At 51.1% G+C, this 23,734-nt stretch overlaps 1 protein-coding gene across 1 annotated transcript in view; it reads right to left on the bottom strand.

The window, feature by feature from the left end:
* The window catches only part of RBL2 (RB transcriptional corepressor like 2), an 817,437-nt gene that overhangs the window by 388,645 nt on the left and 405,058 nt on the right, over positions 1 to 23,734 (bottom strand). The window contains exon 13 of the mRNA XM_078670248.1: positions 2,736 to 2,900. Coding sequence (XP_078526374.1) covers positions 2,736 to 2,900 — 165 coding nt within the window. The remainder of the gene's footprint in view (positions 1 to 2,735; positions 2,901 to 23,734) is intronic.

The following is a 23,734-nucleotide window of genomic DNA, read 5'->3' as shown; positions in this document are numbered from 1 at the left end:
TGACTCAGATGTTGGAAAACGCCTGTAATAATCATTAAGCATGTGCTGTAGGTTCGTTAGTAATGCCACCCGGCACCTGAGCTGTTGGGACATTAGTAATGGGTGATGTCACCTGCTCAGGCGAAGGCTGATCATCTTGATCTTCTTCTTCTTGGTACTTGATCAACAATTCCGAAGGGCTTGTTGCTGCTCCAAACCGTTCATCCAAGTCGGAATCTTCCTCACTATCCTCAGAGTCCAGCAACTTGTCAGGGACCTGTAAGGGTACTGTTTGAGGTGATAGGCGTAATGGAGCTAAAGGTTCTCGTCCAGAACCACGCCTCTGAACCAAGGAAGGCTTGGGCGTTGATGTAAAAGCCGTAGATGGTGACCAAACCTGTATGGTGGAGCATGTAGACAGTTGCGGCGTCGACGGAGGAATCGTCGACGGGCTCGTCGACGGAGGCATGGATCCTGACGATGATAAAGTCGTCTTCGTTGACGAGGAAGGTTTCATCGACGCTGGAACCTTCGTCGACGATGGAGTCTTCGTCGACGAGCTCGTCGACGACGGGAAGGTCGTCGACGACGATGGAGCAACCGTCGACAGGGGCGTCGACGATGAAGCTGTCATTGACGGTATCTTTTTAAGCTTCGCCATCGACGGGGCACTGACGATGGCAGTCGATTCTCTTGTCAACGAGATAGGCTTGACTGAGACATAGACCATCGTCGACGGAGAAGACACTGTCGACATGATCATCTCAGGTTTAGGAGAAGAGAAAGTTACCGTAGATGGAGCGTCGACGGAGATCTTCGTTGAAGAAGGGGTCGTCGACGGCGCCGTCGATGACGGGGCCTTTTTCTGAGGTAAAGTCTTCTCAGAAGTTGGTTTCTGAGGTAAATTCTTGGTCGCTCTTCTCGGGGTGTGAATGGCAAAAGTTTGCTCTTAGCAGGAGGAGTAGCCTTAGAGGTGGAAGGCCTCTCAGACCCCTTAGAAGATTGTTGCTTCTTCACAATCTTGGCCCCAGGAGAAGATAACACCTCTTCAGCAGCTCTCTTTCTAGAAGCTGTAGTAGACCCAGAGGCAATTCTGCCTACCTCAGAAACAGGATTATCTTGATCCTTGAGCTTTTGTAGCCACAAAAGCAAGCGGCCCTCCCTGTCCCTGAGGGTCTTCTGAGGGAAGGTCCTCCATATCGTGCAGTCCTGCACCTGATGGTCCGGGTACAGGCAGTAAATGAACTTCTTGTGGGGATCTTCAGAGAAAAGCCGGAGCTTACCACAAGACTCACAAGGCCTGAATAAAGATTTCTTTGAGGAAGACATCCTGAAATCAAGGAATCTTGAAGGAAAAAGAGAAGTACTGAGCAGAGCTCAGGGAGACTCCCTTCACACGACGTGCGGTAGAAAATCTGAGAGCCTGACCCTCTGGAGAGGACTTTCTGGTGGGTGCTGTCACCTGATTGGCTGCAGTTTGGACTATACAAAATTACTAGGATAGTCATGAGTGTGGAAGTTTTTTCTATTGTAGCTTGGGCTACTTTACTTCCTGGTTGGTTATTACCAAGTTTTCTAAGGATATTATTGCATATTATTGCTTTTTTATGTACCGTGGGACTCCCACTCCGACGACGGGGAATGATTCAGGCATGTGAATCTATGAAAGACACCCCAATACTGGAGAAGTTATGAAACCAAAGTTTCGAATCAGTGCGGAAAGAGTTGCATCCGAACCCAGTGACGGAAAAAAACAATCTAAGGTTGGAGTCGATGCCCATGAGCACTATCGTCCAAGGGAGGAGTCACCTATCTGGTGACTACAAAGACTTCTTCCAAGACAACAACAAGGTGCAACCATCCAAGCCCAACACCAGACGGCGATCTAATGCATAGTGTACTATCTGCAGCTCATATGCCTTGAACATGTGTGTAATGGGGATCTAATAAAATGGCCTACACAGTGGCGTCTCTGTAGTCTTTACAGCTCTCTTAAGAAGAGTTAGCTAAACCAATAACTTATACAAAAGCAGGCAAGCACAAGTTAGACATGTGCACAATATTGAACAGAGGTCCTTTTCAAACTCAAATTTTCCTTATACTGCACAGATGTGTTGCAATGACAGTATTAACCTAAAAAGGGAATGATTCCTGTGTGGATGCGCTTAGAGAATCATTTACTTCTGCTGCTTTTTCAATATCAAAAACTACCAAAGTATTTCAGGATTGCTATAATGAGGAAAATAGAGATCAAGGTGTATAGGATTAGGTCAGCAGTTGTTCATTTGAATGTTACTGGTTAAGGTAAATACCATATGTTCTCATTTGTAGTGGAGCTGTAAGGTTTCATTTTAAGTTATATGGTCCTTATCAGCCAGTCGCTGAAGGGCATCAGAGTCCTGTACAGGGATGTTATCTTAATGTACAGTCAATAAATAAACGTGGGATCTGATAATGTTTTATGAAGTCATGTCACTCCTATGTCAGCAGCATAAATTCTTACATCGTACCTGAGGCTACCACTATTGCTTCAGGAACACAGCGTTTAAAGTTGGATAAATGCGTCAAATGAAAGTCCCTAATCTTTCAATGAAAAAATACTTGAGCAACTGTTAGTTCACTAGGTCCTGAAAATATAATTAATGATGTCAGCCACATCAGTCAATCAGGCAAGCTTTACCTAAGTAATCCTAACTGCTAAACAGCTACACAACAGATTTTTATATCTCCAAACATTTTTGTAAAAGGAAACCTACCTCTTCACAAGTAGGGACCCGGTTTTCATTTTCTCGAATTTTATCCCACAAAGGAGACTCTGATTTCCAGGCCATGCTCTCCAAGATCTGCTCTTCAATTTTATTTAAGTGCTTCACAACTTCTCTGCAGAGGCCATCTTCTGCCCTAATGACAATTTCTATCACCTGCTCAAAACACAAAACAGATTGTAACACAGGGTATTGTGCAAGAATGTACGAAAGGTATTCACTAAACTTGTTTTTATTTGTACAATTTTATATATGACATTCAGCTCCTTATATTGATATTTTTGTACATAAATAGCTGCCTTTCAACCCCTGTATGGCTATTTATCTTTAGGCTAGTAACAGTAGGATTGCCACCAGCTGATGTACTATTTTGGGTAGGTCTGTTAGATAGCCATTAGGTCTACATTTGGGGTTAAGGCAGTGAGTTCACTATGTGGAATATCAAGTCTATTGTGTCTAACCAAAATTTACTTATGTATTGGCATCCCCAGGTCAAATGTAAAAAATATATGCATGGGTTATTGGCAGATATATGGTCCGGAGGCAGTAGTAGGGCCATTAAGCATTAACCGGAGGTCGCCTAGATCCATTTCCCAGAGCTGTGGTACCAGTATATTATCAATCACCCTTGGATCATTAAACAATGTGTAGAGATGCAACACCTACCACCAGCTAAACTCCAGTCCAACTACCTTTAAAAGCCATGTAAACTCTAGTAGTTCCTGAGGGAATGTTCTGTAGTGTAACTTTATCCCTTTCGTTACCCTATCACGTGAATCTATCCAATGTGTTAGTGGGGTCTTTGTTTTTGAATTGGGCCAATGTAATCAAGAGCTCATTTTCATTAAAAAACGATGTAATAAAGAGCTCATTTTCATAAAGGTGTCACAAATCATCTCTGGTCAGTGTGTCTTTTACTGCTTTTTCCAATGTCATGGGCATTGCTGGGTTGTCCACCAGGCTGGAACATGGCAAGCATAACTACTGTATGCCTGTCAATCTGCCCAACTCCTACCATGCTCTATTTGTTGCAACCAGTGAATTTATTCCATTCCTTGGGTACTTGGCTTTTAGCAGGCATGACCTCAGGATACCCTTCTCTATACCGGCTAGTTCTGCTACTATATGTGGATGGGGTGGCTAAGTAAGGCACCAATACAGTAGCGGCTTCTCCGCTACGGCGGAAAAGCGTCGCCCCACTGCTTTTAAGCATTGAGAAACATAACATGATAATAATTGGTTTGTGTCCTGCTGCTTTGCAGCTGGTGGGCGAGCGGGGCTGCTCTGCTCTCCGAGCAGGGGAGAAGTGGTTTGCCCACTCCTAAGTGCACAATGACTGTTTGGTCAGCCCTCTCTCCTCCAGCCCCTAGCTAACCGCAGTGTCGAAGATGTGGGACCCGGCCTCAAGGGACATTTTTAATATTTTTTTCTAGTAGGAAACTGTTTATTTTGTTGCAATTGTACCCCCAGGTTTGCATCCTATTTAGCTGCTAGATGCTGATTTGGCTCTGACAGTGCACTAAGCCCTGCTAACCAAACCTTAGCACCAGTGCCCCTTTCTTAAAACAAAGAGATGCCTGTGTGTTTCCCGCTTAGCACGCCTATAAGTCCCTAATAAATGGTACCCCAGATACCTAGGGCATGGGTACTAAAGAGGGTGTAGTGAATTTAGGAACTCTGGGACAGGGTGATGCCCACGCCCCTCAGAAAGTGGTCATCTAGGGGGTGTAGTGATTCCCAGGGGTGAAAAGCTCATTGGCTATTACCCTTCACTCCCCTTAACACACCTAAATTGAGTATTTAGGGGGCTTGTTGGCACCAAAAAACCTGGTTTGTCTGCCTAAAGAAGAAAGAAAGACAAAGAAGAGCCCACGATGCAAGAACTGAGGAGCAGCGACTGACTTGGCATCAACCCTGCCAGCCTATCAGCTGCCCCCTACAATTGCACAGACTCGGCTCGTCCAGAAAGCGGTGTCACCTACCAAAGCTGTGTAAGAGTGACCCACAACTTCACCTAGCCAGCAACATCTCCCTTGGAGCAGAGGAACTGCTTCCCTGCACGTTTGCAGGCACCAAAGGACTGACACAAGAGCCTCTGCCAGCGCGACTCTGCTGGACTAAACAGCACTGCACACAAGCCCCTGGCACCAGTTACCATCAACCTACGGTGCCCCTGAGGCACAGACACCCTCAAGAGCTGAGTCTCACCCCCCCCCCCCCCCCTCCCCCCCCTGGGTTTAGCCAGACCTATCCCCCAGTCCCCCACCTTTAGACTCTGTCTGTAGAAAAGCAGGAACTGCAAAATCCTCCTGATCACCGGGACCCGACGGCTGGAAGCACCACTGCACCCAAGCCTGAGAAGAAGTCTGAGGAGAAGTGGACCAAGGGTGCCCATGGGGTCCAGAGCCCCTCCAGTATTGAGCCCCCTTAGGGTTTGGCTGGATTGGCCCACCAGTCCACACCTGCAGCCTGTTTTCACAGGTCACCTTTAACCACAAGTGCCTCCTACAGCGCGACCTCACCGGAGAAATCACCACTGCAGCTGAGTCCACCCACCCGAGTTCCAGTGGACCAGCGGTGTCTACTTGCCCTATCATCACATGGACAGAGCCCACCTGTGGGTTCCCCTGGACTGGCCACTGTAAGAAAGTGGCTCTATATATACTGGACCAAAGTCAGGTACAGGGTGTATAGAGTCCCCAATCCCCAGAGGTATAACAGAGGTTAAAGTCAGATCTGACCTTACTCTCTAAAGTGGTAGCTTGGTCGAGCAGTAAGGCAGTGCCAGAGGACAGTGTAAAGCATTTGTTGTACACACTCAGTCAGCAAAAGGTTTCCCACACTCAAGAACTGAACTCTAGGCCAATTGTTTTTATATCCAAAGATATTGTTGTTTTATTTTAGAACTAACAGGGATCAAAATATACTTTTCTCAATATGAGTGACTTTAGGTAATTACTTTGCAGAATGGCAATAGACTTGGTAAATACAATAGTTACTGGGGTTGCAATAGGCAACACAATTCTAAACACAATTTAACATTGAGCTCAATGGGTTTTTCTACATATATGCAGTTGATTACTTTTAGGATTACTTTTCTAACCACAGGACTTGATCCTGGATTCAGTCCTGGGACCTAAGCTGTAAACAGTTAAGTAAAAGCGTTTTGGTTACAGTTGCAGTTTTTAAAGGACATAAATGTATTTTCAAAGTTGACACTTAGAAACTTTTCAGAGAAAAACTAACAATATTATCCTATGGAAGGAAATTCAAGTCACAGGTAAAGTAGGTTCTCGTTACTTTTGTAATCCAGTACTGCACTCCTAGGTTCAGCACTGGGACCTCTACCCAAGACAGGTAAGTAATTACGTTTCAGTAGTTGGTACGATTTTTAAACAATATTTGTAATTTGCAAAAATTGACGGAAGAAATCAGAGAAAATCAGTCAATGGTTTCCTATGGAAGAAAATACAGGTAACTGGTAAGTACGGTTAAGATTACTTTTGAGGTTCAATACTGAACAAGAAAGTACAGCACTGGCTTCTCTCCTGATCCCAGGTGAGTATTTCTGAAATCGATATTTGGCTGATTTTAGAGGAATATTTTAAAGTTTCAAAAATCGACACTTGGATTTTTTGTTTGTGAAAACCAGTCAATGTTAGTCTATGGAAGGAAAGTGAGTTATCGCCTTTCAGGTGAGTACTCGACTGGTGAGGTTAAGGTTCTGGGCATAGACTTAGGGGTCTCCCAGGGTCAGAAAGGTACAGTTGCTCCACCCTCAGCGGCACGGGGGCAGCCGGGTGCAGAGAGAGTAGGCCCAATGCAATCCAATGGAGGGTAGGCCGCATTTGGTTGGTGGCTGCAAGCAGGCAGGCCACATGGCTGTGGAAGCTGAGCTCCTGGTCACTTACTCAGGGCAAGTGAGGAAGTAGAGTAGGGTAGTTGTTGCACTTCCAGCGGCACTCGGGCGGCTGGGTGCAGGGAGCTTTTGAGCTGTCCGGCGCTCAATGTTATCCAATGGGAGAGTTACCAGGTGAACAAAGGCTGCACGCTCGGGGACAGAGATTCTTCAGGTGCGACCACCACTTCGAGAGGTGAGTTGGGTTCTTGGAGAAGAGGTGAGGACCCCAAAGGAGGGCACAGGGGGCCGTGGGGCGCCGGGATGTCTTTGAGTGTCGGGAAATCTTACCCTCGGTTGGTCGCAGTTGGAGGGGTCCCTGGTTCTGAGGCTGCAGGTGTCGTCTGGGTCATCGAGGAGGGTCTTTGGGCACTGGACTTCGGGTCCCAGTCGCTGGAGGGACGTCCTCGTGGTCTTGGGTCACTCGGGCACTGGCCGGGCTCGGCGGGTGCAGAGAGGGCTGGATTCGCGGTTCCTGGCTGCCACCAAGAGTATGGTTGTGGGAGCAGAGCCTTTGCTCAGGGGAGTACAAGTCTTTGAGAGGGCCAAGGCAGGCAGGTCCTCCGGGTTTTCCAAGGTTGCTGTCCGTAGGAGTCGCCGGGATTCAACAGGGGCAGGTTCCAGGGTCGACAGGCTGGTAGGGCTGGGGACAAGTCAGTTGGTGTTGTCCTGTTGTTAGCAGTTGCACAGCGGGTCTTCTTCTTCTTGATCTTCTTTCTTGTTTTCTTATCGGGATCTGAGGAAGGAAGGTTCAGGGTGCCCCTAAATACTGAATTTGTGGCATTACAGGTAGGGTAAAGGCAGGGACCAATAGGTCCCTGTCCTGGGGCCGGGTACATCCCCTAATCTGCTCCTCTCCTGTGGGAGGGGGGGCAGGGGCCTAGTTGTGATTGGGCAGGGCTCCCCATCTTCAAGATGGCCGGAGCCCGGGGTCGTGCTTCACCTCGCCTCTCCCACCTAAGGGGTGGGGTTGGCACAGGCTGGCACACCCCCCTTCATGACGTAGAGATTCCCGCCAGTCTTCCCTCCAGAGGGGGAGTCAAAACTGGTGGGGGTCAATTGCTGAGTACAGCAAGTAGTCTGGAAATGCTCACAAAGGCGGCAGGCCTTTTAAGCTTCCCCCTGCCCATCCTGGGGGAGGAGACCTAGCACATCGCGCCCTGGATGTGCATTGTTGCAGGCCCAAGAGAGCGGGGGCTCTCCACCCAGGGGTCCAGCAACATGTCTGCTGTGTGGCAGCCTAGGCAGCCTCTCACACCAGATGTGGATTGTAGGTTAGGTTTTCAGAGGGCAAATCGAAGATGCCCTCTGGTGCATTTTACATTAAAACCCACACTGGCATCAGTGCGGGTTTAATGTGCTGAGAAGTTTGATATCAAAATGGTCAGTATTCGGGGGCGTGGCTTAGCGGGCGATCATGGCGGACGTGGCTTGCTAGAGCTCCCGCCGGCCCGACACTTATCCTGGCATTATCCTGGTCCCTGAACCCTACGAAGTGTGCCACGACCGAGGAGACCTGAGCGGACATCGCTGGGAGCCGTCCGGTGCCTGACACGAAGCGCGGAGTCCATCTGGCGCGAAGAGGCGAGTGGGTGAAGCGAGCGGCCTGGTGCCCGCCGGACAGGCCGGGGCCTCAATTTTGGCGTGCCCGGGCCGGACCCGGGGCGGGCGGCGCTGCTTCCAGAAGGCGCTCCAGGGCTACCCACTACCAGCGGCCCATTGAGGAGTGCCCTATCTCCCCCCACACTGCCAGCGGTGGGGGCCCGTGCCTCTGTGGGTGCCCTGGTGGAGCTGCGGCCTTCCTGCTTCGGCGGAGCCGGGGCCTCGAGTTTGGCGACCCCCGCGCCTCGTGGACCCTTTGATCCTGGGACCCTCCGCTGTTGGCGCCTGCAGCGCCCTGCATCCTTTGGCGCATTCTGCTGCCGGCGGACACGGCGCTCTTCACGGCGGCCGACCGCGGTGCCGGGCCGTCGGTGCGCGCTGCGCCCTCCGCCCTCGTGGACCGAGTCGGGCGGGGGCGGCCAGTGCCCGTGACGAGCCGGGGGTGCCGGTGAGATCGGTGTGGCCCGGGCGCCGGCCCGCCGTGGGGACTGCCGAACTGCACGGGAGCAAGTGCAGGACATTGTGCCCCTGTGGACATTGGGGCTCGCTGGTCCCACTGGCATAGATCGGAGGAGTCGGACACCTGGGGAGAGGCTTCCATGCGCTGGGATCTGGCGAGGCTGCACGACTTGAGTCCCTCCCTGTGACCGACGGCTCGGCGACGGCGAGATCCTGAGTGGACTGGTGTGCTTCGGCCGCCCCGGCTGGGGCCTGAGTGGGGGACCCTCGAGCGGTGCGACCCCCCTACAGGTGCGTGCTACTGGTGGGTCGCCTCTGCCGCTGCCGCCATGACCAGGGGCACGGCCGCCACAAAGTCTGGGCCAATCGACAAATTTACCGGCCCCGGTGGAAGTGCTGGAGCGGCTAGTGGGGGTCAGAGTACTGGACCAGACAACGCGGCACTGCTGACAGCCATCAATCAGTCCCGTGATATGTTGGATGCGAAAATTGGAGCGGTGGGAACCGATGTGATGCTTCTGCGCCAGGACCTCCGCAACGCAGTCGCTCGCATAACGGAGACGGAGACCAGGGTCACGACAGTTGAGGGGGATGTTGGCGTCCTTAAGAAGAAGATTGCCGACATGGAACAGACTCAACGAGGCCTGGCACTGCGGGTGGAAGATGCCGAGGGGCGGGCGCGACGGAACAACCTGCGCTTTGTTGGCTTTCCGGAGGACTGTGAGAAAGGGCCCATGGATGTCTTCCTGTCTCGGTGGCTGGAGAGCTGGCTGCCCCCAGACGCCCTGTCGAGCTGCTTTGTGGTGGAGCGCGCGCATCGCACCTTGACGCAGAAACCGCCAGTTGGGGAGCGACCTCGCCCGATCATTGCAAGGCTCCTTAACTTTCACGACAGGGATGTCATCCTCCGGGAAGCGCGACTCAAGGACACGCTGCTCTATGACAACCACAAGATTATGATATTCCCTGATTACACCAAACTGGTCCACCAGCAGAGGCATTCCTTTCTGGAGGCGAAGGCCAAGTTGCGAGGTCTCAAGATCCAATATTCGCTACTATATCCGGCTCGCCTCAGGGTGGTCTTCAACTCAAAGACTCTCTTCTTCGATACACCAGAGGCCGTCTTCACTTGGACTGATGAAACTGTCAGGATTCGCCCGCACGTCCAGCCGGGGTTGCACTCCGGGTCGCCACGTGGCTCCTCGACGGACCGGAGCGACCCACCTGCCAAGGGGAAACGCCATCGCAAATCCCGCTCCCGACGGAGGTCCCTGTCCCGGGATCCCTTGCTGGGGGACACACAACCTGACACAGAATAGCCTGGCGAAGACTCAGGATTGTCGCAGGCCAGGGCTACCTGCTGGCGGCCTCTCATCGATGTCTCTACCCCGTGGCTGCTGAACTCTGGCCGATGGAGCAGCCGTTGACTGGTGCAGTATTGACTCCTTTCCTGGTGGGGGTGTGGACGCTTGCGGTCCGACACCCCTTGGTTTGTGGTGCCTTACTACTGATGTTGCTGTTTCCCTGGAGTGGGTTCGGGGTGCACTTTATGGGCTGCCTCCTCCGGATGGGGTTGGGGGGTGGTTCTGGGAGTGTGCCTGGTTAGGGTTTTAAAGGGAGTCTAGTTGGGATCCATTGGTATGACTGGCTTTAGACGCTGTGTTTTGGGTCTGAAGTACCGTATACCGCGACAGATGCTTCATTGTTTATTGAGGTATTGGGGTGGGGGAGGGGGGCTCTGGGGTGTTTGGTTGTTGGGGGGTTGGGTTGGGACTAGTGGGGTAGCGGGGGTTGGGAATGTGTTCTGTGGGATGCACGTGTTTCGTATGCGGTCGGCGGCTGGTGGGCTGGGAGTTTGGGTTGGGTTGCGGGGATTGTGGACACGGACCCATTGGGACAATGGCTGACGCCCCACGACTTGTGCCATCTACTGCTCTCATGCGTGTACTGAGTTGGAATGTCCGGGGGCTCCTGGACAAGATCAAACGGGGGGCTGTGCTCCGCTGGGCAAAAAGGGACCTGGCTGACGTGCTCCTCCTCCAGGAAACGCACATGCTGGGTACGAAGGCTCTGAGCCTACAGAGGTTTGGCTTCCACCAGGTGTTTCATGCAGGGTTTGCCAGGGGCTCGAGGGGGGTAGCCATCCTGGTTCATAAACGACTAGCTTATACCCATGAGCGTCAGTGGCTTGATCCGCAGGGCCGGTTTGTGTTTGTGCAAGGGAAGATTGGTGTGGAGCCCGTAATCCTTGGTAGTGTGTATGCCCCTCCCCCGCTGCAGTGGGCCCTTGCGGAGCGACTGTTTACCCTGTGGGCCGAACTTCCCCGTTCTCTGGCGGTAATTGGTGGCGACTGGAACGACGTGTTGGATGTGGCTCTGGACAGGCAGAGGAGGCAGGGGGTCGCGGCTGCGGCCTCGCCTACGAAGCTGAGTGCAATGATTGATGGCCTTGGATGGGTGGATGTGTGGAGACACCTTCATGCAGAGAGACGAGAATACACCTATGTGTCTGCTGTGCATGGCTCCCTTTCACGCTTAGACTGTGTATTTGTACCGGGGACTTTCCTTGATAGAGTAAAGGGGGCGGCGATCCGACCTCGCGGGCTGTCCGACCACTCCCCGGTGGCGGTTCAAATTGACCTTTGCAAGGCGCGCCAACCATTCAGGTGGCGGATGTCTACGTGGCACCTGCAGCAACCGGGCTACTCTCGGCACTTGCGCGGCGCGATTGCCCACTACTGGCGGGACAATCTGACGGAGGAAGTTGATGCAGTGACAGTGTGGGAAGCCATGAAACCCGCCATGAGGGCTGTCGATATTGCCTGGTGCGCATCTGCCCGCCGGACCCGACAGGAAAGTATCGCCACTGCGGCGGAGAGTGTGGAAAGGCGTGAGGCACGACACAGGGAGGCGGCCGATGATATGACGTTGCGGCTGCTGTTACAGGCACAACGGTCTTACTCCTCGGTCTTGTTGGACGAGGCCCGCCAAGCGTGGCTGGCTACGCGTAGTAGGGTGTACCAGTGGGGCGACAAGTCCTGCACCATGCTCCACCGGTTGTGTCAGCAGACCTTTCAGCCGATCACTTTACCGGGGCTGGTCGACGGCGCGGGGGTGGCAATAACAGACCCCTCGATCCTTGCTGCGAGCTTCGCGCGCTACTACGAGCGTCAGTATGCCCCTCGTGAGAGCCTCTCCCCCGATGGCATTGAGGCTTACCTCGCGGCGGTTCGCCCGCAGGCGGTACCTGACGAGGTCCGCGATGCCCTGGATCTCCCCCTGACAGCTGAGGAATTGGGTGACGCGCTGGGTCAACTCAATACGGGTAAAGCACCTGGGCCTAGTGGGTTCCCCAGTGAATTTTACCGGAAATTCCACCTGCAGCTTGGGCCGCATTACAGGCGGGCTCTGGAACTGGCTCGGGAGCGGGGTAGCCTCCCCCCGGACTGGCGCCACGCCGAGATTGTGGTGTTTCAAAAGCCGGGCAGACCCCCCGAGCGCCGCGAGTCCTACCGACCCATCTCCCTTATTAATTTTGAAGCCAAACTCCTGGCCAAGGCGCTTGCGAATCGCCTGCTTCCCCACATATCGGCCCTTGTCCACCCGGATCAGGCGGGATTCATGCCGCACCGGGCGACGCGACACAACATTCGGCGGGCGCAGGCGGCGATTGACGCGATTGGGACGACTGGGGACCAGGCGGCGCTGTTGTTGGCTGACATAGATAGTGCCTTTGACTCGGTCAGCTGGGCCTACCTCCTTGCCCTCCTGCCACTTCTGAACCTGGGTCCGGTTTTCGTCTCCTATGTAAAGCTACTCTATACCGATATCACCGCTTCTGTGCGCGTCTCTGGGGCAATTTCCGCGCGATTCCCCGTGGCCAGGGGCACTCGTCAGGGGTGCCCCCTCTCCCCGTACCTCTTCGCGCTGGCCATGGAACCCATGGCCGCCCGAGTGCGCCAGGACGCGCTTTACCGGGGCTTTGTGTGGGGGTCGGGCCACTCGGACCGCATTGCTCTATATGCGGACGACGTGCTCTTTTTCATGACCGATTTACACCATACAGGACCCCGTGTTCTTGACATAATGCGGGAGTTCGGCCAGGCGTCGGGGCTCTTTCTTAACCCTCGCAAGTCTACCCTGTGGATTCTGGGGGGTGCCTCGGTGAGTTGCCAGTGGGCTGCGTCTCTTCAGGTGGCGGTCGACGGCATGAAGTACCTGGGCGTACACCTCTCGGCCTCGCCTGCTGTGGCATGGGATCGTAACATCCAGCCGGTGTGGGACAGGGTCCAGGTTGATGTTAAGACCTGGACGCGTATGCCCCTCAATATCTATGGCCGGTCGGCTATTTTCAAAATGGTGGCCCTGCCTCGGCTCCTCTACCAACTACAGAATCACCCGTATAAAATAGACCCGCAGTGGTTCCGTGGTGTCAACTCGGTGTTGGGCAGATTTCTGTGGGCCGGGGGTGCCTCTAGGGTGGCACTGCGTACCTGCTTCCTCTCTACCTACTGTGGCGGCTTGGCGTCCGCTGATCTACTATCGTATTACCAGGCCTCCCATCTTCTAGTGCTCAACGAGTGGTGGTATGGGGATCGTAGCGATCCGGCCTATGCACTGGAACACTCCTTGATGGGCGGTGCCACTCTCCACACTCTGCTGTACTCGGCCAGGCGGAGGAGGGCCTTGCAAAGGGTCACTCAGGTGGTCTTCGCGATCTGGCGGCAGGCTCTGCGCCGCATGGGGTGGTGGGGCAGGCTGACGGCCGAGACGCCACTGTGGCATAACGGTCTACTACCAGAGCTGGCCTCCTTGTCCGGGTTCGGCGGCTGGGACGCGATCGGGATTTCGTCCCTCGGTAATGTCCTCAACGGAACCACGCTTAAGTCCTTTCAGGACCTTAGCTCCGAGTATAATTTGTCCAGGTCCCAATTCTTTCGCTATCTTCAGTTCCGGCATGCCCTTGGCCCCAGCCTAGTGGGGTTGGAACAGCTCCCCGACTTTAGTCCCATTGAGGCTAAATTATTTATGGGCGACCTGGGCGACAAGAAAGTCTCTCAGATATACCGCTCCCTGGTCGTCAGCTGCTCCCCCTCCCTTTCGACCTTGAAGGCCTCCTGGGAGAGTGATGTTGGCCCCTTGGATGAGGACGATTGGCGGGAGGCCCTCGAATCTCCTCGGTGTGCAGCTATAGCCGTCCGTCTTCGGTTCATTCAATTTAAATACCTCCATAGGGCCTATTATACTAGGGAGCGGCTGTGGCGTGCGGGCCTCATAGCTACCCCTGAATGTCTGAGGTGTGGTGCTGAGAGGGGGACACTTTTCCATACCGTGTGGTCCTGTGAGAGGCTGACCCGATTCTGGGCGGGTGTGTGGGACTGCCTGTCGGAAGTGCTGGGGTGGGATGTTCCCCGTACCCCCAGGCTGGGTCTCCTTCATATTCTGGAAAATGTTGGGGGTAACATTTACAAGCGCCACCTACTGCTGTTGGGGCTCGTGGTGGCTAAGCGTGACCTGGCCCAAGCATGGAAGTGCGAACGTGCCCCCCCCCTGAGTGCGTGGAAGGCAGGGTTGGACTACCTGATGGGTTTAGAATTACCCGTGTTTGAGGCCAGGGGGTGCCCCCGGAAACACTATAAGATCTGGAAGCGGTGGGCGGACTACAGGGATCTGGACCTCGATCCCCCAGCTGACATTGATGATGTGCTGGCCCTTGATGCGGACCCCGGGCCCTAGGCTACTAGCCAACTCTGACATTGCTTCCGTCTCCTGTTGCTGACTAGCGATCACGTGCACTGGGTTAGGGTGGGATAAGGGGTGGGTAGTCGGAAAGGGAGTTGGGGGATGCTGTTGGGAATGGGTGGGCTGGGGGGGTTTAGGGGCGTGCCCCTTTTGTTTCCATAAAACTCTGAGTTCATTACCATGCCTTTCTCTGTCTGTGTTGTTGACAGTCTCCTCCTGACTGTGGAGGGCTGTCCTGACTCTTGATTGAACTCTTAATAAACACGGTTTTGAAAAAAAAAAATGGTCAGTATTCAGTGTAGCCATTATTGTGCTGAGGAGTTCGTAATGACGACTTCCCAGCACCATATACTCTTAATGGCATCACTGCACTTACAGTGCCCAGGAATGGCCCTGGGTACCGTAGGGGCACAGGGCTCGTGCACCTGTGCCCACACCACTGGCATAGGGAACTAAGCTAGAGGGGTGACTGAGGTATGCCAGGGCAGTGGGTCTTGTGGGCATGGCACACAGGGATGTGTGCCATGTCGACTCTTTGTTTAGTACTGTACTTAGACACTCAGCCTGCAAAGGCAGTGCGTGGGTGTCAGGGTACAGGGCCCCTAAGCGTGGCACAATAAGTGCTGCAGCCCTTACTGGTCTTCTCTGGTCACCATGCCCTGGGTACCTAGGGTACCATCTACTCGGGGCTGACAGGTGGCCAGAGATGCCAATTGGGTTTTAGTTTCAATACAGTTTTAGGGAAGGAACACGGGCCCTGGGCACCTGGTTGGCAGGAGCTCAGGGCAAACTCAGTCAAAGCACATCAGCAGTTCAGCAAAAAGTGGGAGCATACCAATGCAAGAAAGATAGCAATTTCTCACAGCCACCCAGTGGAACTGGACCGTTCCCCATTTCCTTTTTTTTTTACATTGCTTTTAATTGTCATTTTCATAACAAAACATCAAGAGAAAAAACAGACATTGCAGTGCTTGACTGCTATCTGTAGATATGACATATCTACCTTGTTCACACCTGCAGTTGGAGTCCACAATATGCAATCAGTAGTATGCAACACCATAGTACATAAGTCCCACAAGAAGCATGTTGATATCACCCGCCTAATTTCCAACGATACAATAACATTGCAAGAGGCGTCCCTGTAGGAACACAGAGCATATGAGTCATTTATTACCCCTCAACATCCCTAGTGCTCAACCAGGTTACAAACAGTTCCCATATACCTTTGGGTGGAGATTTGATTGGTTGGAGATCCCAGTATGTGGTGAGCTGTGTGCTGCAGTAGACAACTTGTGGGACCCAGTCCTTAGCCAGCGGTGGTCCTGCTGTCCTCCAGTGTAGTGCTATCTGTCGTTTGGCCATCAGAAGTAGGATTGCGGGTAATTGACGCGACTTCGGGGGCACTGTCTCCAATACTCCGAGCAAAAATGTTAGGGGAGTGATGGGGATGTCTAAGCCAGTTATGCTTTTAATGTGTTGGTGAATTTCCAGCCAGTAATTCGCTATGGGCCTGCAGCTCCAAGCCAGATGTATAAAAGAAGCAGTGGAGAGCCACATTTCCAACAACAGTCATCAGATCTAAGTCCCATTCTAGGCAGCTGTGTGGGAGTATGGTAGAGGCGATGTAAATGCTTAAAGTGTATGAGCCTAAGGCGATAGTTAGGCGATAGCCGCTCGAGCTGTTGACAGCTCAGTCGCCATTGTTCGTCAGTAAGGGGCTCATCTAGGTTCTGATCCCAGGCCCTACGAGAGGGGGGAAGTATTATTGCCAGTGTTTGTTGCGTGTGTCTATGTATGCGAGATACTAGTATTCGTCCTGTTTCTAACGCTAGCAGATTTTCTAGGGCCGGGAGGGTTGGCGGGGGTGCGGGAATGTAGTGAACCTGCTCCTGCAGGACGCTTTAAGTTGGTAGTATAGCAGCCTATCAAGTGCAGTCGGCTCTGCTTGGGAGCACATCTGGCCAAGGGTGAGGAACGAATCATTTGGGAAGAGATCCCCCTCCCACCGCCAATGTATGGGTTATGGCGCGTTCCTGAGCTTTCTTGTCAGTCAAGGGGGGAAAGAATGGGTTGTTGAAAAGCGGCATGGATTGGGCGTATAGCATGTCTAGATGTGCCCTTTTACGAATTCCGTCCCATGCCCATCGTAAAGCCTGTACCGTGTCTAATTCCCCGCCCCCATTGAATTTAATGGGGGCGCCGGGAGTGACTTGTTTCTGCTGCCTTGGACCTTGCCCTATAATTACCTTACGTCCTGAAGAACAGTTCTGTAAGTACCCGTATTTAGCATATGTTTCTTTCCCACAGGATAACATTACCGCTTTAAAGGAAAATGCTACTTACCAGTATGCATCTGTTCTTGGCATGTAGGGCTGCTGACATTCATATCTTAATTTACAACAAGGGGTGGTGATGGACAGAGTCTCTGAATAAAGCAGAGTACTCTCACCCAGTCAAGAGATCAGGGCTAGATCCAACACCGTTTTTTAGCTCATTGCACCATCCCAGTTTCAGAACCTGGCTGTATGCAAATTAGTCTGTCCCTGGCCCAGTGCATCATGGGAACAGGGCAGACCAGACTACAAAAGCCAATTCTTACACTGGGAAGGAAACAAGCTTCCGGGGACCGGTTTCTGGCATTTCAGCCGTCTTCAGCCCGGCTTGCTTGAATCCTGATGGTGCAATGAGCAAGGGACTCACATCTGAGTATACCCTTCCACGCTTAGGGTGGACAAAATAATTTACAACAAGGGGTGGTGATGGACAGAGTCTCTGAATAAAGCAGAGTACTCTCACCCAGTCAAGAGATCAGGGCTGGATCCAACACCGTTTTTTAGCTCATTGCACCATCCCAGTTTCAGAACCTGGCTGTATGCAAATTAGTCTGTCCCTGGCCCAGTGCATCATGGGAACAGGGCAGACCAGACTACAAAAGCCAATTCTTACACTGGGAAGGAAACAAGCTTCCGGGGACCGGTTTCTGGCATTTCAGCCGTCTTCGGCCCGGCTTGCTTGAATCCTGATGGTGCAATGAGCAAGGGACTCACATCTGAGTATACCCTTCCACGCTTAGGGTGGACAAAATAATTTACAACAAGGGGTGGTGATGGACAGAGTCTCTGAATAAAGCAGAGTACTCTCACCCAGTCAAGAGATCAGGGCAAGACATTCATATCTTAGCATAGATCGCCGCCTAGTGTTGGATCCGGATGTTTGCACCTTGTTGTCCTGGAAGAGTCTTTGAAGTATCACGAGATAGGTGACTCCGCCCCTGGACTGCAGTGCGCATGGGCATCCTCTCCATCCTCAGATTGTTTTTCGCCATTGTGGCAAAGATGGAGTATAGAAAAGTAAGAGATGACCATGTAAATGTATGTAGAAAAGCTTACTGCAGCTGTGACAGGCACCGGGGAGGAGGGTGGGCGATATGAATGTCAGCAGCTCTACATGCCAAGAACAGATGCATACTGGTAAGTAGCATTTTCCGTTTGAGGCATGTGGGCTGCCTAATTCATATCTTAGCATAGACTATGTAGCAGTATCTCCTCTAGCGGTGGTCACCTGTACCAGCTGCAGCAGTTTGAAAAAGAGTTTTAAGGACTGCCTGGCCTACAGCAGCTTGCTGCTTTGCTTGCACGTCCACACAGTAGTGTTTAGTGAAAGTGTGTATGGTAGACCATGTAGCCGCCCTACATATGTCTTCTAGGGGAATATTTCCTAGGAAAGCCATGGATGCCCCCATTTTGCTCGTTGAGTGGGCTTTTGGGGGGACTGTTAGAGTGCGCTTAGCCTTTTGATAGCATATTTGAATGCATTTAACTATCCACCTGGCTATTCCTCCTTTTGAAATGGGATTACCCTTATGTTGTGAAGAAAAAGCAACAAATAGTTGCTTTGTTTTCCTGAATGATTTAGTCCTGTCAACGTAATATAGCAGAGCCCTTCTTACATCTAGTGTGTATAGGGCTCTTTCAGCCACTGACTGCGGGTTTTGGAAGAAAACTGGCAATTCTATTGACTGATTGATATGGAAAGTGGATATAACTTTTGGCATAAATTTAGGGTTAGTACGAAGCACTACCTTATTGTGGTGTATTTGCATGAAAGGTTCCTGAATGGTTAGTGCCTGTAGCTCACTCACTCGCCTGAGGGAGCTAATGGCAATCAAAAATGCCACCTTCCATGTTAAGAATTGTAATTCACATGAATGGAGTGGTTCGAAGGGAGGCCCCATAAGTCTGGTAAGTACTACGTTAGTTCCAGACTGGCGAAGGGGGATGCTTTAGAGGGATGATTCTTTTAAGTCCTTCCATAAAAGCTTTGATAGGTGGTATTCTGAACAGGGACACGTGTTGTTTGTTTTGGAGATATGCTGATAGAGCAGCAAGATGTAGCCTTATGGAAGAGTATGCCAGATTGCATCTTTGAAGATGTAACAAGTAACAGATTATGTTTTGGATGGAGGCATCTAATGGATTGATTTGGTTATTATTGCAATAAATTACAAATCTTTTCCATTTAGCTGTGTAGCATGCTCTAGTAGTTGGGTGCCTTGCTTCCTTGATAATGTTCATACAGTCTGGAGGCAAGTTAAGGTATCCGAATTCTAAGACTTCAGGAGCCAGATCGCTAGGTTCATCTGATTGGGATCTGGAAGCCTGATTTTTCCATGGTTCTGAGTTAATAGCTGTGGCGACAGGCGAAGTCTTTGATGGGGAACTACTGAGAGTTCTAGGAGCGTCGTGTACCATGTGGGAGCAACCAAGATCATTGTGAAGGACTGTTGCCTTAGTTTGCGTGCCACTAGTGGAACCAGTGGGGTTGGTGAAAAAGCGTACGCAAATCTGCCTGACCAGTTCTTCCATATCGCATTGCCTTGTGACAACGGGTGTGGGAACCTGGCGGCAAAGGACTGGCATTTTGAGTTTTCTTTTGTGGCAAACAGATCTATCTCTGGATGCCCCCACTTTTGGAAGAATGGTTGGAGAACTTGAAGGTGAATCTCCCATTCGTGTATCTGTTGGCTGTGTCTGCTTAGTAGATCTGCTATTTGATTGTCTTTCCCTGGTAGGTGTTCTGCGAGGAGAAAAATGTTTTTGGGAATTGCCCACCTCCATATGCTCTGAGCTAGGTGAGACAGCTGCGGCGAGTGTGTCCCTCCTTGTTTCTGGATGTAGTACATGGCTATCATGTTGTCCGTCCGGATTAACACAGCCTTGTTGTACAAATATTTCTGGAAGGCTTTCTTTGCTAGAAATACTGCTAGCAACTCTAAGTGGTTGATATGCAGTGTATTTTGCTTGACTGTCCAGAGTCCTTGGACTGTGTATTGAAGTAGGTGGGCTCCCCAACCTGTCAGTGATGCGTCCGCTGTTAATACTACTTGTGGAACTGGCTCTTGGAACAGTCGCCCCTTGGAAAGGTTTTGTGGGTTCCACCACTGCAGAGGGTTGTAAGTGCGACTGTCTACCAACACTAGGTCTTTTAGTTGTCATTGAGCTTGGTTCCACTGCCGTGCTAGGCATTCCTGCAATGGACGCATTTGAAGTCGGGTATGAGGGACAATGAATATGCAGGAGGCCATCATGTCTATAAGCTGCATGAACACTCGAGCTGGCAAGGAGTGTTGTGGCCGAAATCTTTAAATGAGAGTCTGTATGTTGGCTATCCTGGCTGGATTTGGATATGCCTTTGCCACTAAGGTATCTATTGTTGCTCCCAGATATTGTTGTATGTGGGAGGGCTGCAGATGTGATTTTGGGTAATTTATGGAAAATCCCAGACTGTGCAGCAGCTGGATTGTCTGAGATGTATGGTTTACACACTGTGCGTACGATTTGACCTTTATGAGCCAATCGTCCAGGTATGGAAACACGTGGATGTGTTGCCTTCTGAGGTGTGCTGCTACTACTTCTAGGCATTTTGTAAAAACCCTTGGTGCTGTAGTTACCCCGAAGGGGAGAACTTTGAATTGGTAATGGTGACCTTCTATTGTGAACCTGAGATATTTCCTGTGAGCTGGATGTATAGGTATGTGAAAATATGCATCGTTGAGGTCTAATGTAGCAAGGAAATAGCCTTGCTGGAGTAACGGGAGTACTTGTTGTAGAGTGATCATATGGAAATGCTATGAGAGTATGTATTGGTTCAGAGGTCCAGTACCGGTCTGAGGGATCCGTCTTTTTGAGGAATTAGGAAGTATAGAGAGTATACCCCTGCTCCCTGGTGTTGAAAAGGGACTGGCTCTATGGCTCCCTTTTCTAGCATGGATGTGACCTCTTGTTGTAACAGGGTGATGTGTTCTTTGGACATTGGACGGTGTTTGGGTGGCATGTTGGGTGGGGTAAAAGGGAGTTCCAGGCAGTAACCATACTGGATAATTTGTCTCACCCACCTGTCTGAGGTAATGGCGTTTCAGACTGGTAGGAATTGTTTTAGTCTGCTTCCGACCGGTGTTGAGTGGTCTGGAGGGAGTGTGAACAAGTCACTGTTTGGTGGCGGTGGAGGCTCTGGTGTTGTTGCCGCCATGTCCTCTGCCCTTGTTATTATTGCCTCTATAACCTCCTCTGTTGGAGCCTTTGTTAAAGGTGCTTTGGGTATTACTCTTGAATGTAGAGGAAGTTTGGGATATGTTGCCTCTCCCTGAGCCTCTGAATGAGGAGTGACAAAAGGAACTTCTGGGTTGTGAAACTGAAGTGCGCCCATAGACTTAGCAGTCTCAGTATCTTTTTTCATCTTTTCTAAGATGGTATCTACGGCAGGGCCAAACAAGAAATCTTGGTTAACTGGCTGGTTGGGGATGGTTGATTGCACTTCATTCTTAATGCCAGAAATGCGTAGCCACGCATGCCGGCGTAGTAATACGCTAGTGTTGATGGACCTGGCTGCTGTGTCAGCTGCGTCAAGTGCACATTTAATGGAAGCGTTTGTGATAAATTTGCCTTCCTGTATCAGATCGTTTGCTTTAGCTTTAAAAGGTTCTGGCAGGTGTTGTAGTAAACCCTCCAGTTGGTCATAATGTGCTCTATCGTTACGTGCTAATAGAGCTTGTGTGTTTGCAATCCTCTAGGTATTTGCTGCCTGGGAGGCCACTCTTTTGCCTGAGGCTTCTAATATCTTTGACTCCTTGTCAGGAGGGGGAGCATCTCCTGTTGTTTGTGAATTAGCTCGCTTTCGAGCGTTTGCTACAACCAGTGAGTCTAATGGCAACTGGGACTTAATATAAGAAGGGTCTGTAGGGGCTGATTTATACTTTTTTGAGGACACCCTGGGTCTTTAAATATATCTGGAGCGTGTTTTAGTACCCCTTTTAACATAGGAAGTGTACGTACACTTTTTTCTGAAGTAGGAAAAGTGTCAAATAGGAAATCCTCTTCTATTGGGTCAGTGTGCATGTCTACACCATGGTATTTAGCTGCCCTATCCACTAGTTGGTTAAAAACAATTGTGTCGTCAGTAGGCGACGGCTTTGTAGGATATGTAGAGGTGTCAGGGAAGGGTTGTGGCTCGTATGTATCTTAAGGATCATTCTGGTCATCCCATGTGTTATCCTGTACATCCTGATCCTCTGGTTTTATAAAATTATCCTGAGGATCTTTCCCCATGTTTTCTGTCTCATCATAACCTGAAGGTGTAGGAGAGTAAGGCACAAAAGGCATGTCAGGAAAGAAAAGAGGAGGAGTAAAAGGCCTTGAAGGAGATGTTCCAAAGTCTTTTTTCTTTGTAGGAACAGGGGAAGAAGTGTCAGTGCCCATTGGTCTCTTATTCCTCTGGTAAACTGTTACGTGACCTGTTTCAGGGTCTATATACAGTTTAGGTTGTTCTGCGCTCACTGGATCAGGATGGAAAAGTTCTTCCTCAACTGTCCGTGGTTTTGGCGCTGATGGTTTTGGCTTAGTCACCTGTTTGTGGTGAGACTTTGGCTCGAGGGCCTTCGGCTGTGGAGGTTTTTTCGGCTCGACTGCTGTTTTCGGGTCGGTGACCTTTTTCGGTTTGACAACTCTTTTTTGTTCGACGTCTTTTGTTGGGTGTACTGCCTTTTTTGGTTCGGCGACCTTCTTTGGTTCGACTACCTTTTTCGGATCGACCGGTTTCTTCGGTTCGGCGTGTTTTTTGGGATCGACGACCCCTTTCGGCTCGAGGTTTTTTGTAGACTCGACGGCCTTCTTCGGGTCGACAGGCTTTTTAGAGTGATCAGTTTTTTGTAGATCGACACTCTTTTTCGGGTCGACGGCCTTTTTCGGGTCGACTGTATTTTTGGGGATCGACGACCCTTTTTGTTTCGACGCTCTTCTTTGTATCAACGAGCTATTTCGTCTCGACAACCCTTTTAGGTTCGACAGCCTTTTTGGGAAGAGTGTTGCTCGGTCCTGGGGTATCAGAAGGCTTGGGTTTGGTCTTCGGGGCCGAGCCGGAGGGCGGGGCCTCTGAAGGAGTTTGTCGACCTCGGCTAAGGCCTTTAGGCGATGCTTCGACCTGAGCCTTGTCTTGAGGTGGAAGCGAGGTTGGGGGCTTGGTACTCACGGTTTGCCCCGGTGTGATCTGGTCATCGGAGTCCAACTGGTCCTCTATGGTGACAATTTCTAGGTCGGAGTCCGCCGTTTGTGGGAGGTCATGCTCGTCATCGAAAATGTGCTCCGGTTCCGGTGCCTGCCGCTGCATCTCTTGTCTAGCGGCCCTTCAGTTACGGATAGTTTTCTTTGACCGGAACTGAGAAAAAGCTGGACAGTTTTCCTTGTTGTGCTCGGGAGATAAGCACTTGTTGCATACTGTGTGTTTATCAGTATGTGGGAATTTGGAGTGACATTGTGGGCACCTTTTAAACGGGGTCCTTTCCATCGGCAGCAGGCCCACGTGGTGTCGAAAAGGCCCAACGGCCCGCGTCGACGACCGGATCGAGATGGAAAGTATTATCGAGTCAAGGGGTACCGAACGAGAACAATACCGTCGAGGTAGAAGGCCTTTTGGCCTTAGAAAGTTGAAAAGTTTCAGTTCCGAAGTTGGAGTTGAGGAATAGCATCCGAACCCAATGGCGGAAAAAAACAATCTGAGGATGCCCATGCACACTGTAGTCCAGGGGAGGAGTCACCTATCTCGTGATACTTCGAAGACTCTTCCAGGACAACAAGGTGCAAACATCCGGACCCAACACTAGGCGGCGATCTATGCTAAGATATGAATTCAGCAGCCCACATGCCTCGAACAGATATAAATGCCAGTGTACTTCTGCATACTGAAAAACTGTGATACCTCACCCAATGCAAGTGTACATCAATGAGACTCCCACACT

Source organism: Lissotriton helveticus, chromosome 12 (assembly GCF_964261635.1).
Source record: "Lissotriton helveticus chromosome 12, aLisHel1.1, whole genome shotgun sequence".
NCBI lineage: Eukaryota > Metazoa > Chordata > Amphibia > Caudata > Salamandridae > Lissotriton > Lissotriton helveticus.
Note: the sequence above shows the minus strand (reverse complement) of the source record. Positions and strands in the feature narration are given on the sequence as shown.